General features: G+C 33.0%; 1 protein-coding gene across 6 annotated transcripts in view; it reads left to right on the forward strand.

Annotated features, from left to right (window-relative positions):
- The window catches only part of BIRC6 (baculoviral IAP repeat containing 6), a 309,262-nt gene that overhangs the window by 82,394 nt on the left and 211,311 nt on the right, over positions 1 to 15,557 (forward strand). For all 6 annotated transcript variants that reach the window (XR_012473425.1, XM_074209682.1, XM_074209678.1 and 3 more), the window contains exons 9-11: positions 3,835 to 3,893; positions 7,403 to 8,797; positions 11,202 to 11,351. Coding sequence is in view for 5 of the 6 variants with exons in the window: in XM_074209682.1 (XP_074065783.1) it covers positions 3,835 to 3,893; positions 7,403 to 8,797; positions 11,202 to 11,351 (1,604 nt within the window). In the remaining variant the exon portion in view is untranslated. The remainder of the gene's footprint in view (positions 1 to 3,834; positions 3,894 to 7,402; positions 8,798 to 11,201; positions 11,352 to 15,557) is intronic.

Below are 15,557 nucleotides of genomic sequence, written 5' to 3' on the forward strand. Positions count from 1 at the left end.
TTCACCTATGTCAATGTCTAATTTATCAGTGTAAGGGAAATAATACTGTGTGGGGGAAATAAAACTAATTATCTCCTCTCCCACATTAGTTTTAAATTGCAATCTTTGGCATGGGATTCTATAAAGAACATTCCTCATCTTGATTTTAAATAAGTGTTTAAACATGTGATTTAAAACTGCTAAATGTGATGCTTAGTGGGGCTATAGTTGTTGCTTGATTAAATACCTGATAAGTACTTAATAAGTGGTTGTTGATAAATTTCCTTTATTATTCTACCTACTGTGTGTATGGCATTGGGTATTTTCTTGGGGTTTCATTAGTTATAAAATAATTCTTGCCTTCTAGATACTTCTAGTATATTTGGGGAGACTGCATCAACATAGGAAAATGGGTAACTTGCAAATAGTAGGTAGTAAACTTTTTAGCTTTGCGGTATGTTTAGTATTTCAGGAAAAAGATTAAGCCAGTTTTGGAGATACTTTCTGAGACAGATAGGATTCCATACACTAGGTTTCCATTCTTGAGTTTTGGGGTCTTTGTCATGCCTTGAGTTAAGAGGTTCTAAGATGGGAAGAGTTGACATTGGAACCTAGTTGATACAAAACATTTATCTTTGTCTCTTGGCCTTTGGCCATGCTCTGTCCTCAGAAGATGATTGGGGTTCAGATGTGGTCTTCCTTCTTCTTCAAACATCTAAATCTCAGAACTCTTTTATGGAATATTTGTGAAGTGATGCTTTTACATTACGCTTCACATTAAACATGATCAACTTCCTCTCTCTTCACTTGAAAGCATTAATAGTCTTGTCCCAAGATGCCATATTTCAGGCCTGAAAAAAATACAGCAACATTATAATGAGTATATGCATCCATAGGACAAATATTTTCATTTCCATATTTTCATAAGTTAAAGATTTTCTAGTAATTTGAAACATAAGACTTCGTAAAATTGGATGTCTCTCTGTTAATGATACATTTGAAATATTTTAGATCCATATATTTTAAGTGCTTAGCTAAGATTTGTTGTGTGTTTTTAAACTAAATATTGCCAAATCTCATAACAAAAATTATAATTTGCTATTTTATTCAACTGTTAACTTCTGGGAAAATTTTTTTAAAAGTCTTACATAATGACAAGTGTTTCTCTTGAATAATAATTGTAGAATTTGAGTTATGCTAAAATCTTGTTTGATTGCCTGTGTGTTTTTGGAGTTGTATCTGGCATTGGAAAGATTTTGCAAAACCTGGAAAATCTAAGCCTGTTCAAAAATAAATAAAAGCATTCTTTTCCATGTAAATTAACATACACTATTTATTACTACTCAACCCAACAATTATTTTTTAAGTAGTCACTGTGGTCAAGGAACTGGTCTGTGTTGAGGGGAATAAAAAGTTGAGTAACTTTAGTTTCAAGGAGCTTGTCACCACTCACTCCTATTTCATCCCCCATTCCCTTCCTTTTTTTTTTTTTATTTCTGTGAACAAGGAACTAGAGACCTAAGTTTTTGAAATTTGTTCCTAACTACCTCTCTCTTGAAATTTTGCTGATGTGCTTAAATCAAAGTTGGACTAGTCTTCCCTTGTATTTTTATGTTATGCTTCTGATAAGTGTTTTAGTAAATGAGATAACTGTACAAATGTAGTCCTTTGTTAGCTAGGTGGCAAAGTGAATAGAGCAACTGACCCTGAGGTCATAAGATCCTGAATTCAAATGTGACTTCAGTCACTTAATAGCTGTGCAACCCTGGACAAATCACTTAACCCCAAATATCCCCTGATTGGAGTTAAAATTGCTAGAGGATTGGTAGTTAATACCATTCAAGGAGTAGAGCTTTACCATAATTTCTCTTAGCCTAGGTGATTTCTAACTTACAGAAGTATTGTTGAAGGGTAATTTAATTGTAAGATAAACATTAATGCTGGATGAAGTTAATTTTGTGGTGATGGGATAGCTTCAGTTCTGAAGAGTAACTGCTTCACCAAGTGATGACTTGGTTTTATTGATTTTCCTGCATCACTCATTTCTCTTCCCAAATTTTCCTCTACCTCCCTTACTTCATTTTCAAAGTCTTTTTTGAACTCTTTCATAACCTGAGATCAATTCATAATTTTCTTGGAGGCTTTGAATGTAGGAGCTTTGACTTTATTATCTTCTTCTTATTATTATCTTATTATTATCTTCTGAGTGTATATTTTGATCCCCTATAGGACCAAAGTAATTGTCTTTGGTCAGATTTTCTTTTCTGTTTGCTCATTTCCCCAGCTTGTGATTTGATTTTATCTCTTTGTTTAGATAGGTCTGCTTCCAGGGTATAGGATGCACTCCTATGCTTTTGAGGTTTTTGCAGCAGTTTTCAGGGATCCCCCACCCCTTTCCCTTTGCCCTCTCTATTCCCCCAAGGTTTCTCACTGCTCTCCTGGCCTGTACTCTGGTCTGTGAACAAGCACAAACATTCCTCTCTGCCCTCGAACTGTGAGTAGAGTGTTCTGTTGTAGAAGCTTTATTGAGCTTCTGTTCTATTTCCTGAGACTAGGGCCCGATATTACAACTTGGATCTGAATATGGGTGAAGCCACAGAGTTCGGTCTCAGGGATAGTGGAGAGAGACTTTTGTTTTCTCCCCTGAACCCTTTACCATCCCTGGGCTGAGCGCTCTGGAAACAGCTGCTGGGTAACTCCCCAGACCTGCTCATGGTCCCCAGGGGCCAGGTCTGTGCTGAGGTCTGTGCAGGAATAGGCTGGGCTGCCCTCTCACTCTGGTGTGGCACAGTTTTCCTGCTGAACTTCCCAGTAGTCTTTAGCAATCCCTGGCTTGAGAGAGCTGGAAACCATACCCACTACCATGGATCCTGGCATCCTGCAGGCTGTTCCTGGATGACTGGAGTTGGTTTGCTTTGGTGCACTGAGGACCCTTTCTAAACACAGTACAACAAACCTTTCCTAAGGATCCGAGTTGTCTTGAGTTGGAAAACTGTTTCACTCATTCTTTCTGTGGAATCTGCCACTCTAGATTTGCTTGCAGTCATTATTTAAAGGTATTTGGAGTGGTTTAGAGAGAGCTCTGGTGAGGTCCTGCCTTTTCTCCGCCAACTTGGCTTCTCCTCTGTGAAACCAACTGGACAATATACATCATGGGCAAGGCACAATCTGTGATTTGGGTGACATTTCTTTTTTTGTCAAGGCATTGGGTTTAAGTGACTTGACCAAGGTCACATAGCTAAGTGAGCATGTGTCAGAGGCCATATTTGAACTCAGATCCTCCTGACTCCAGGGCCAGTTCTCTATCCACTGCAATACCTAGCTGCCCCTCCAGAATATTTCTAATATTTTCTATTTAGAATTCTCCTGACCTTGAATTGAATTTAGTGGTGTAGCTTCATATACTTAAACAAATCTAAATTGCAGTTTAACCTGAAAAAATTCAAAAGTTTTCTCAATACCCATTATTTTCAAACCTTCCAGGTCAACTTGGAATTACTATGGACTTGTTTCTGAAATCTCAGTAATCTAATTTTTATAATTGTAAAAGCAATTTCCTATCAATAATGTTTTTATTTTTCAAGTCTCCCTTTGTAAATTCTTAAGTGTTAATAAAATGTTCCAACAGGAAATATGAGAACAATTTTAACTGATGATTATAATAGTAATACTGCTAAATATATGTCCAGGTAATTTTATATAATGTAATTTATGTGATTAAGCTGATTTTTAAAGGAATCTTTTTAGATACTATATGCTTCATATAATGTAGTATATTTAGTTACTTAGATGTTGGGTAGCATATATAAGTGTTTTTGTTTGAAAATAAAATTATTTGCTCGTTTTTTCTTTAAGTGATGACTTACTGGAGGATTCAGACAGTGAAGAGCATTCCAGATCAGAATCAGTGACAGGTATGTGATAAATAAATACATGGTCTTATTTTTTTTTACCCTTCACACTTGGAGCTATGGATTTAACCTGAGGATAGAGCATATTTGCTTTTTAAATGTCTTTGGATAATGTATAGGCTTATAGAGTACTTTGCACATATACTAACTAAATTGCTCAAAAATACTTTGACTAATGTTTAAGGTTGGAATAAGTAGCTCTGGTTTTACTTTTGACATTACTTGACATTAAAACTGTCCCTAAGTAGTTGATGACAAATGGATGCTTCATTTGTGATATAAGAAATCAGAAACTGAAAAACAGTTATAAAGTAGTTTATTTTATTTATATGGGGTATCAAAATTGATAATTCTTTTTTCATAAGCTTAATTTAAACAATATGAGGATATTTTATTCTAAAAAAATAAAGATTTTTGGAAGATTTTTAAAACATTTTTCTGTAAAGGAAGCCTTGCATAATAGGATAATGTGCTGGGCCTCGAAACATGAATATCTGTATTCAAGTCCACATCTGACACTTACTAGCTTTATGACTGGGGCATGTCACTTCACCTGCAAATCTAGAAATTTTTTACTTAGTCATAGGTTACAGTTTTTCTTACTGGAGGAAGTTTGTCTAAATAGAGGTTTCTCATTAGCTTGCATAAAATCTCAAAGGATAGGGATTAGGTAAACACTCTAGAAAGGTTAAAGATTATAGCTCCTATGGATTGATGCAAATGTGTACTGCTATTAAAAACCTTGAAATAGATGGAGTGATTCCTTCTCCTTTGGAAATGTCTTAATAATTTTTAGCTCATTAATTTCCATTCTGATTTTTATGTGCTCATCATTCTATTTTTATTAAGTTCAGTTAGATTGTACTTATTTTGACTAAGGTGCCTTTTTTAGTTGTGGTGGGTTCAAAGAAAAAAGTAAAAAAAGTGTTTTCATTCTATTTCACTAGTATGGGATGGTATACACCCAAGGTATACACCTTGAGTAACTTTGGGAAGTCTTCTATCATCTTTCATCTTCAGTTTTCTCATTTGAAAAATGAGGTGTTGGGTTAAAAACTGCCAATCATAAATTTATAATCATAGTAAAACAAAAAACAGCAAATATTACTCTATGATGAGATTGAATATATGAAAAAATATTTATTCAGTACTTACCAAATGAGATGAAATGAGCACAGAGCCAGGAACCTTGTTTTTGCCTTTTTATTAATGTATTTGTTTTCTGTATTTGCATTTAAGGTTGCTACTGAGGAGAGGGTGAGTGGTTTGAATACCAGCCTAGGCAGTTTTAGGGTTAGAAAGGTCACTAGTTGGGGGGGATGGGAGAGACACCTGATATCCTGGGGATCTAAGACTTAAGATCCTGGACTCAGGGTTTGGTGATGAGTGGTGACCAAATTCTTTTGCTACCATAGCTTAGCTAGATCACAGACTTATTGAATGTGTGATCTGAAGAGACACTAGATCCTACTTTATAATTAAAATTATAATTTTATAATTATTAAGAGCTAGATTCATGGATTTCATATCTTTATTTCGGGCTATTAATTCTTTTTCAAGTTTTTCAAGGGAGTAAATAAGCATTTTTAATTACCACATTCTAACTAAACTTAGTGAAATTTCATTTACTTATGTTTGAAAGAATTTCTGCTTTTCTGGAAGATGGACCTCTGAGGCCTTTTTTACCTTGTCAGATTCTTTGATGTTGTGTTCTGTATCATTTTAGCCTTTGTTCTTAGTTTTAGAAATTCTTTTATTTGTTTTTTAGCATCTTGCAAAACATTTACAAAGTCTATTCACATTTGATAATATGATTGTATAATCCTTGTATTGACTTTTTTAGTATAAATTGTTTGAAAATATGTAGATAGTGTTTACTGTTATATAATGTTTTTCTTCTTAGCTAAATTACCTGTAGCAAAATTTATTTCTGATCTAATCCAATTATTTCATTCCTTGAAATAAAGATCCACATACCTGTTATGTTGAAAATTTCTTTTCATCTTGACTCTGAATATTTTATATAATGACCTTCTCTTTGTCATATGCAATCCATGATGCTTTCCTTTATACTATCATATCACTTAAATTAATGCTTAATTACCCTCTCTCCAGATACATATATTAGATAGATAGATAGATAGATAGATAGATAGATAGATAGATAGATATAGATATGCCTATCTATATTTTATGTAAAATGTGTTATAAAAATCCTATTTTTGGTCTTTTATTTAATTCAGTGTTAAACTAAATCAAGATATTCCATATCTGAAAATAAAAGAGACCTGAAAATAAACAGAAAGCACCTTGTTTGGGACTGCTGTGTTTTATTATACTTTATTACTTTTGGAATCCTATGAAAGGCATTTGAAGGATTGTTTTTTAGGAGTTAATAACCATGTAATAAAATTATATTAAACATTGTTCTAGACTTTGGTAATACATATATAAAATTGAGATTTTCCCCGTAATTTAAGTTTACAGTGTTAGTATAGTATAAGAAGTAGTGAGAAGTAGTGGCCTTTGTTTTTCATCAGTCAAATGAGTTGCTCATAGTTTCTATCATTTCGAAATATGATGGTCTTAGAGGAGACAGTTATGGAATTAAAAGTTAGTTTTCCATACTGACTGAGGGTAACAGTAAGTAATGCTGTAGTAATAAAATAAAACTAATAGATAATACACATCCCTTATGACTTCTGTATTTTTTCAAATAGTGCTTCTTCCCTTAGGGTAAGATTGTAAAGCTGTTATAATTAATAATTTAGAATCCTGCTATGTTTCATTTGTTATAGGCCAGTCTGTGATAAGAAATTTGCCATTGATAACTTCTTTATAGGATAGAATTGAAATATTTAGAATTATATTTAGAGAAGAAATTTTAAAATAATATTCTTATTATAGTTATTACTAACAATGTAACTATTGTTGTCCTTAACATTTTATTGTTTTCATTTCTTTTTATTAAAACCTCATTGAATCTCATATCAGAGATAGGGAATGATTGATCTGTGCTTGTATAAGAGCTGTGAAATCATTTGATCTGGTGCTGCCAAGGCAACTGCAGGCAGGACCTCATAATTCAAGAAATTTAGGGACTTTTGGGGCTGAATTAGTTAAATGTTTGGCCAAATATAGCATGGTAATTTTTAAGTTGATAATTTTGGTTTGGCCTGGGAATGATATTACATATATCCAAATAGCCCTTGGCAGAAAAAAAAAGTTCCCTGTGCCTTTCTTAAATAATGATCCAGAATAGTATTCTATAACTAGAAACGCTGGTTAAAGGAATGTGATATGAAAATCATTTTTATTTTTTCAAAATAAACCTAATTCAAAATGTCTAATTTCTTTTAAATTAATTTTAGTTTAAATTTTGCATTATTCCTATTGCATTGTCATATTGCTTTTTAAATAGTTGTATACAAAGAGAAATTATTTTAAAAACTAATGATGATTTTTGCCTTGATTCCATGACAGTATATAATATATTCTTTTCATTTTTAAAGGGCATACCCCACAGAAGGAAGCCATGGAAGTAAGCCTTGACATAACAGCTCTCAGCATTCTCCAACAGCCAGAGAAACTTCAGTGGGAAATTGTAGCAAATGTCCTTGAAGATACTGTTAAGGATCTTGAAGAACTTGGGGCAAATCCCTGTGTAGCCAACTGTAAGAGTGAAAAGACAAAAGAAAAGCACCTGGAACAACACAACATTCCTTTCCCTTGTTTATTAGCTGGGGGATTATTGACGTATAAATCTCCTGCTAGCTCTCCCATTAGCAGTAACTCTCATAGGTCACTGGATGGTGTAAGCAGGACTCAGGGTGAAAATGTATCAGAACAAGGGTCAACGGATAATGAATCCTGCAACAATTCTGAACTAAATTCCCCTCTGGTAAGGAGGACTTTACCCATTTTGCTACTCTATAGCATTAAAGAATCTGATGAAAAAGCAGGAAAAATATTTTCACAGATGAACAATATTATGAGTAAAAGTTTACATGATGATGGTTTTACAGTTCCTCAGATTATTGAAATGGAGCTGGATAGTCAGGAACAGTTGCTTTTGCAGGATCCTCCTGTGACTTACATTCAGCAATTTGCAGATGCAGCAGCCAACCTTACCTCTCCAGATTCTGACAAGTGGAACTCTATGTTTCCCAAGCCCGGGACTTTGGTTCAGTGCTTGCGGCTGCCAAAGTTTGCAGAGGAGGAGAACCTTTGTGTAGACTCTATCACTCCTTGTGCAGACGGAGTTCATTTGTTAGTGGGCCTGAGGACATGCCCTGTTGAATCCCTGAGTGCAATAAATCAAGTAGAGGCCTTGAATAATTTAAATAAATTAAACTCAGCACTATGTAACAGAAGGAAAGGTGAGCTGGAATCTAACCTTACAGTGGTGAATGGCACAAATATCAGTGTAATTCAACATGAATCACCAGCAGATGTACAAACTCCTTTAATAATTCAGCCTGACCAGAGAAGTGTTAGTGGCGGATATCTAGTGCTTTATAAAATGAATTATGCCACTCGGATAGTGACTTTAGAGGAGGAGCCAATAAAAATCCAGCATATCAAAGATCCCCAGGACACGATTACCTCACTTATATTGCTTCCACCAGATATATTGGATAATCGAGAGGATGATTGTGAGGAACCTATGGAAGAAATGCAGATAACCTCAAAGAATGGCAATGAAAGAGAAAAAAAGGCTGATATTTCTACTCTGGGACACTTGGTAATAACTACTCAGGGAGGATATGTAAAAATAATAGATCTTTCAAACTTTGAAATTTTGGCCAAAGTGGAGCCTCCTAAAAAGGAGGGCACTGAGGAACAGGACATGTTCGTTTCTGTCATATACTGCTCAGGCACAGACAGACTGTGTGCATGCACTAAAGGTAAGCAGTATTGGTGGAACATTTTCCTGACAATTTACTGTTTTATAGAGATTCAAGGACAAAATTTCAAATACATTGATAAATGTGTTCTCATGTTTTTATGAGTATTGACATCACATTTTTTATTTTATTAATGCATACATTTTCTCACACTGTTTTCAGTTATGTAAGCTATTTTTCATCATATCCTTTATAGCACTATTTTGGTGGGGAGTATGGCATGTGAGTTTTCTGCCTTTTCTTTAAATATTTCTGCTTCAGTGAACTGGTGATGAGCTCTCTTCATTCAATATAGATGTCCATCGTTTCATTTCATCCTTTATAATTCTCATACTCTTTCATAGAGTTTCTCTTCATTATATTAAATGATTTCTTTTTTCTCTTTACTTTGTTCTTCATTCACCACATTTTCAGCCATAACTGACCATAACAGTATCTATTATCCCACTTCTCTTGTGTTAAACTTAATGTAAACTTGTAATTTAAAAAAAGATGTAATTTATATTGTACAGCATAATTAGAAAATTGCTTTTTGAAATGATCAAACATATGTGGTCCTACCTATCTCAGCCCTTTGAAAATACATAGAGGTGATATATCAAGATAAGATTAAAAGTCATTGTGCAAAAATATATTACCATTTTCAGTTACAGAATGAAATTAGCAGGGGAAGACTGTATCAAGTTTCTTAGCCTTTGGACAGCATGGATTGTTGGTGTGGCAAAGGGGATAGGTTGCTTTTTTAAAAAATTTCATCTGAGCCCTTATAGCTCAAATTACTAGATTTTTTTTTTAAAGGAACAGTGGAATACTTATATCAGTTTAACTTCCTAGAGTAAGCTTAATTGTGCATAAGGAATATTTTTTAATCAATTATTCAAGAATGTGGAGTGGGATTTAGAGATCTGAGACTTTGTTAAGGGTTCATCATATGGCTTTTGTTTAAAAAAAAAGACTCCAGGTCATGTTGTTTTATTTCATGATATACTTAAATAAGCTCTTTACAAAACTTCTTGTACTATATTTGTATGAAATGATTAGTTGAAGGGATTGTAGTTCCTGTAATAGTCATTTGCTACCAACAAATCATACTTAGTATGTATAATTCATGATCACTATGTTTCACACTGTTTTGAGTATCTGATTTTAATTTTATTTGTATGTTATGTCTAGATGCTTGGGATTTATGGCAGAATGTTTTGACTAGAAGAAAACAGAATTTAAGCATTTTATATTTAATGTAATGTAGCAATTCTGGACTAGAATATTGATTACAGTATAGAATGTGCAAATATCTAGAGCATTCAGTGTTTCACTAACCATTGTCTTGATGTTGAGTAAAAAGATTTAGTCAACACTTCTTAAGTTATCACTAGTTATAATTTCAGGTCTTGGGGAAATAAAATAAGTCAATGGTTAGGAATCTGGGGGAGTGGAAATGAACATTATATAGCACGTACTGTGTGCCAAATACTTTACAAATATTTTCTCCTTTGATCCAATAAGTGTAGCTTAAATTTCTTCATTGTCTCTTATTTTTAGCATCTTGAAAATTATTATCATAGATGTATGTGAAAATTTATGATCGTGTTCCTTTGAAAGACTGGTAAAGTTTAAGGTGAAATCATGTCTGTATCATCAGTGAATATTGTAGTAAAAAATTTGGCAAAAAAACAGGTCACTATCCTAGCCTTGTAATGCTTTATTAAATGGATGTAAGCTCACTGTGATTAGAGATTGTTTCTTTGTACTTGTGATGATGATGTCTCATACTATAGACAGTTTTAGTAAATGATTATGATTATTGATTGGTTGATTTTTTTTTTTTCAGAATGCCAAGTTAGTGTCTTAAAGCTACCACACTAGTTGATGATATGCTGTTAGCCATGGTTTTGAAGTTAGGACCTGACCTTTCAATTTACCTGTGTGACCTTGACACTTCACTGTAATATGTGCCTATTGGATTTTGTAATTTAACAGATTTTTCCAAATCTGTGATGCCTTTGACCCACTGACTCCTCCCTGTTCTGCTTAGAGACTTGAGAGGCCTTTAAATTTGATCTTGTGGTTGCAGTGGGATTGGACAGGGTTCATATCCTCTTCCTTCCTGACTTCCCATCCACTAAACTCCCCCTCTGGAAAATCAGTCAGATGAGGGTTTTCCTAGTTATCCCATGTCCTGGTAGGAAAAAAATCTCTATGATTACCCTACTGAAGAAATACTTTGAATTCCAAAATTTAAATAAAACAAAATAACTTTCTTGGATTTATTTGAAAAACTTTAACCTGCATTGTCTTTCTTGCCATTATAAGTATTTTGATGAAATAATATTTAATTTTATTGTTCTCTGAACAGTCTAATATGGTCAGTTATCTTTGTTAATGAGATTTCACGATATTATAGGGGGAGAGCTTCATTTCCTCCAGATTGGAGGAACTTGTGATGACATTGATGAAGCTGATATACTTGTGGATGGATCCCTTTCTAAAGGAGTTGAACAGTCATTAGAAGGTACCAAACCCTTATCTAATCCTTCAAGTCCTGGTATTTCAGGTAAGAGATTAAAATTTTTAGTGACTTTTTTCTCTGTTATATTTCTTGAGTTTAATTCATACCCATTATCTTTCTTCCAACACTTTCCTGTCCCTAGTTATTGGATAATAATTTCATTAAAATATTTTTCTTTTTTTGCCATTAACTTTTGATTGTCCAGCCTACCTCTTAATGACTGTATTTTTGGTAATTTATTGTTTAATGGTATGGTTCTGGATATGTCCTTAAAAAAATAGACAATTTCCTTGTTTATATGGTTTGGGTTCAATTTAATATGAAGTTACTCAGCATTCTGATTTTTAATAATTGCTCATTTGCTTAACAATGTAAAGTGAGTGGGGTCCTCTCTTACACAGGGGTCCTCTTTCATTTTAGGACAGGTTCAGTTGACCAGAAATAATTCCTTATTTTCTTCAATCTTCCTCTGTGCATTATCAGCTCACTATTTTCTTTAGGAGAGTATTAACCCTAGTTACCATTTGCTTTCTTCTTCTGAGACTTTGTTTTTCACAGGCAATATATTCCAAATTCATTGGATCCTCATATAGTATTGTTATTACTCTTTTCTCCATCTTAATTGTCATTTGCTAGATGAGCCTCACTTTATTACTTTTTTAATAAGGTCTGGTCCCCGGAACCTAAATATAGTAGTTCTAATTTGTTCTAATCATAAGCATTTTCGTTTAGTCAACATGCCATTTTCACTATATATTTTGTGGTTCATGAATTCATCCATCAAACTAAAAAAACCATAACTTTTTCATAGCAACCATTCTCCAACTTCCTATAATTGTACGCTTGATTCACTGAACTTTGCAATCTTAGCCTTCTCATGAAGATTTCTTGAATCCTGACTGTCACCTAATTTATTAACTCTGAAAGCTTTTCTTATTGACAAGATACTTCAGTGTATCTATGATCTCACAATTTGATATTCCCATCAAGTTTGTGGATTAAAGTGCATCCATTTTCTTTTTTTATCCTGTGAAACTGTGTTCTTGTATGTATTCTCATAGAATTTTCGTTGGAGGATCTCCTGACCTTCCTGTAGATTTCTTAGCATTGTGTAGACTAATGGAATATACTGTTTCAGATTTTTCTAAGCATGCCAATGAATTGTCAATCCATTCCACATTCACACTAGCCTTTTAATGACTTTAGATCTCATCTCTCAGCCAGTTTTAAATTCATGTCTTTTTAACCACAATGATTGCTTGGGGAATTTTCTTGATTGCAGTGCTAAATGTAAAGCATTCCCTGATTAGCCAGGCTATTCTATCAAAAAAGTAAATAGGGTTAGTTGGAATGATTTGCTGTGTATGAAACTATACTGTCAGTGTATGACTATAGCATCCCTTTTTAAATGCTTTTATAATAAGTCCTATAAGAGTATTTTTCTAGCAATTTTTGCTAGAAATTGGCATTTGACTCGCTGACCTATGATTAATACTTTTCTCCAATAAATCCTTTTTGATATCTCCATGTCAGGATTAGTATTTACATAGCAATTATATCTTATCTTTGGGGCATAGTTTTGATGACTTTGGCTACCTCAATAATGAGATATCGAGATGCTTAATTTTTAAGTTCCTTTATTTTAGGATTTTGTTCCCCTATGTACCATGTTTAATTTCTTCTTCGCAGGCTATAAAGCATGATAGGAATTTTAAGTAATTTTCTGTCTCTGGTGTACATTTTCACCATTCTACTTATCTGAATACTTGCCCTTTTTTAATAGGTCCTTTTTTTGCCCCAATATAGTGAAAATCAGCCTTTTTTTTTGGTTCTTCGAATACATTACCATTCTTCTCTATCCTTAAATTCTAGTGCTGCTGATAACTTTACAGGTATATGTATTTTTGTCTGCGTTTTCTCTTACCATATCTTGTTTCCATCTTTTATACACGTTTTGATAATATATTTGCAAAATTCATTACTCCCTGTGTCTTATATGGTTTTTTCTTTTCTTTCTTATTAGAATAATTTGTCTTCAAATTTTCATCTTGATAATTTTGTATTCATATTCATTATTGAATTTAAATGTGATCTGATTCTTTTTCTGACCCCTGAAATACACTTTCTCAAAATCTAATGTGCATGACAGATGAAACTTTGTCCTTTTTATTCTTACATGAGTACAATAAAATGAAGAATTTGCTCATTCTCTAGATTTCCCATCATTTTTTACTTTAGTACCTTTTTAACTTTTTGGTTGTAGACAAGTCTAAATTAGCAGTTCTTGCCTTTGTTCTCTTTCCACTTTATAAAGAATACAAATATCACTAAGACAAGTCAACAATTGATCAACTTCTTTGGACAGAAAGAGAATGCATTCACAATATGTGTGTATGTTTTTATATACAGATATATGTATGTATGTATGGAGTGCTCCAGTAGATAGCATACATAATTCTATATCATATTTAACTGTGTTTTCTTTATAGTCTGCAACTGTTTTTTTATTTTCTGATTGCATTGTTCTCCACTGTGCTTGCCCTGCATTCTACTTTATGGATTTCCTCATGAGAATATGTCTCCCTTTAATAAAATTTGCCTGCTCTTTTTTAATAAATTATATCTTTCCTTCCATATGGTGCTCTCCTGAATCCTGTCCTACCATGTCCATGTCCATTACTTGATTAAAAAATGTGGTGTATTTCTATGCGAATATTTAGAATTATAGATTTATATTCTAATTCTTGGATAGTTTGTGAATTGTTGATTCTTTGCACTGATAACTTTTCCTATCTTGCTACTTCGTGTGGCATTTGATTTTAGATTTTTTTTTTTTTTTTTTTTTTAGATTTTTCAAGGCAATGGGGTTAAGTGGCCCAAGGCCACATGGCTAGGTAATTATTAAGTGTCTGAGTTCGGATTTGAACCCAGGTACTCCTGACTCCAAGGCTGGTGCTCTATTCACTGCGCCACCTAGCCACCCCGGCATTTGATTTTAAGTGAAATTTGTGAGAAAGTTTTTTCTTCCCTCCATTTTCACTTGATAGCAATTATGTTCAGTTTTTATCCCTTTGAAGAGAATAACTAAGTCTTTTGAAGTCCATGTTATTTTATTGCTATGGGGAAAATTAAAAAGCGAGTTGATTTATTTAGCTTCATGGTGAATGTGAAATATTTTCATAATTGAATTGGTGGAACTAGGGCTAAATGAGGAAATTAGGGAGTTTCCATACTATGGCTTATATTAGATGGTCTTACCAATTAAAATTCTTTAATTCATTGACTCATTGATTCATTAAGCCCCTGCTATGTGCAAGGCCCTGTGTTAGATGTTAAAAGAAAAAAAGAAAAACTCCATCTGAATTTAAGGAAGTTATATTCTTTTGTGTGTATCAAAAGCTGGGTTGGGAGGAGGGGGCCAAAAAAAATCCAAATAAGATAAGGTCATTGTCTACTTAATTTAGCTTTCAATGGGACCTTTGAAATCTTAGAGTATTTTTGTTTAGTGATGGGGTTAGTTTTCAAGAGGTTAGCAAAGTGAATAGGAGATGTAGAAATAAGTTAAAGGAGTACAGGTATGTTTTTTATTTTAATTGTTTTGGGCTTTTAATTCTTGCCTTCAAATTCTTTTTCTTAGATTCAATTTGGAGAAGATAAATGTGATATGTAAAATAAACTAGATTCCTAGATATTAAAGTTAAATTAGTAGTTTAGTTATAATAAATGAGACTTTTTGAAAGAAAGTTTTTTCTAGGCTATATCTAAAATAAATTTCATCCAGATATGATTTTTATAATCTGTCATTTCATTTTTTAAACAACTCTACTTTCCTTCATTAATTTAAATTGAAAGCTGAAAGTTTATTGTACTTTTACTTTATTGATAATAATTATAATATCAAATAGGCAGTAAAAAATTTTGTTTTAAAAAAATGGAAAAAATTATAAGTCCACAAGGATGCTTTCACACAGAGTAGACTAACATGTAAATCTTATACAATAATTAGTCAGAAATAAATTTATCACTTCCCTTTAAGGCTTGATCAAATTTTAAAACACATCCTAATAAATTGATGAGAAATGAAGGAATTTTTGCATAAAAGTTCCCTGTATTAAATTTTCTAAAGTTTTCTCTGTATTTATCTTCAGAAACTGAAACAAGAACACTTGTGTTTATTTGCTTTCTGTACATTCAAAAATGTCACTATTCAGAGGAGAAAAATATTTTTACTGTTTTGTGAGACATGAAATT

The sequence above is a fragment of the Macrotis lagotis genome, chromosome 1 (genome assembly GCF_037893015.1).
Source record: "Macrotis lagotis isolate mMagLag1 chromosome 1, bilby.v1.9.chrom.fasta, whole genome shotgun sequence".
In the NCBI taxonomy this organism is placed as follows: Eukaryota; Metazoa; Chordata; class Mammalia; order Peramelemorphia; family Peramelidae; genus Macrotis; species Macrotis lagotis.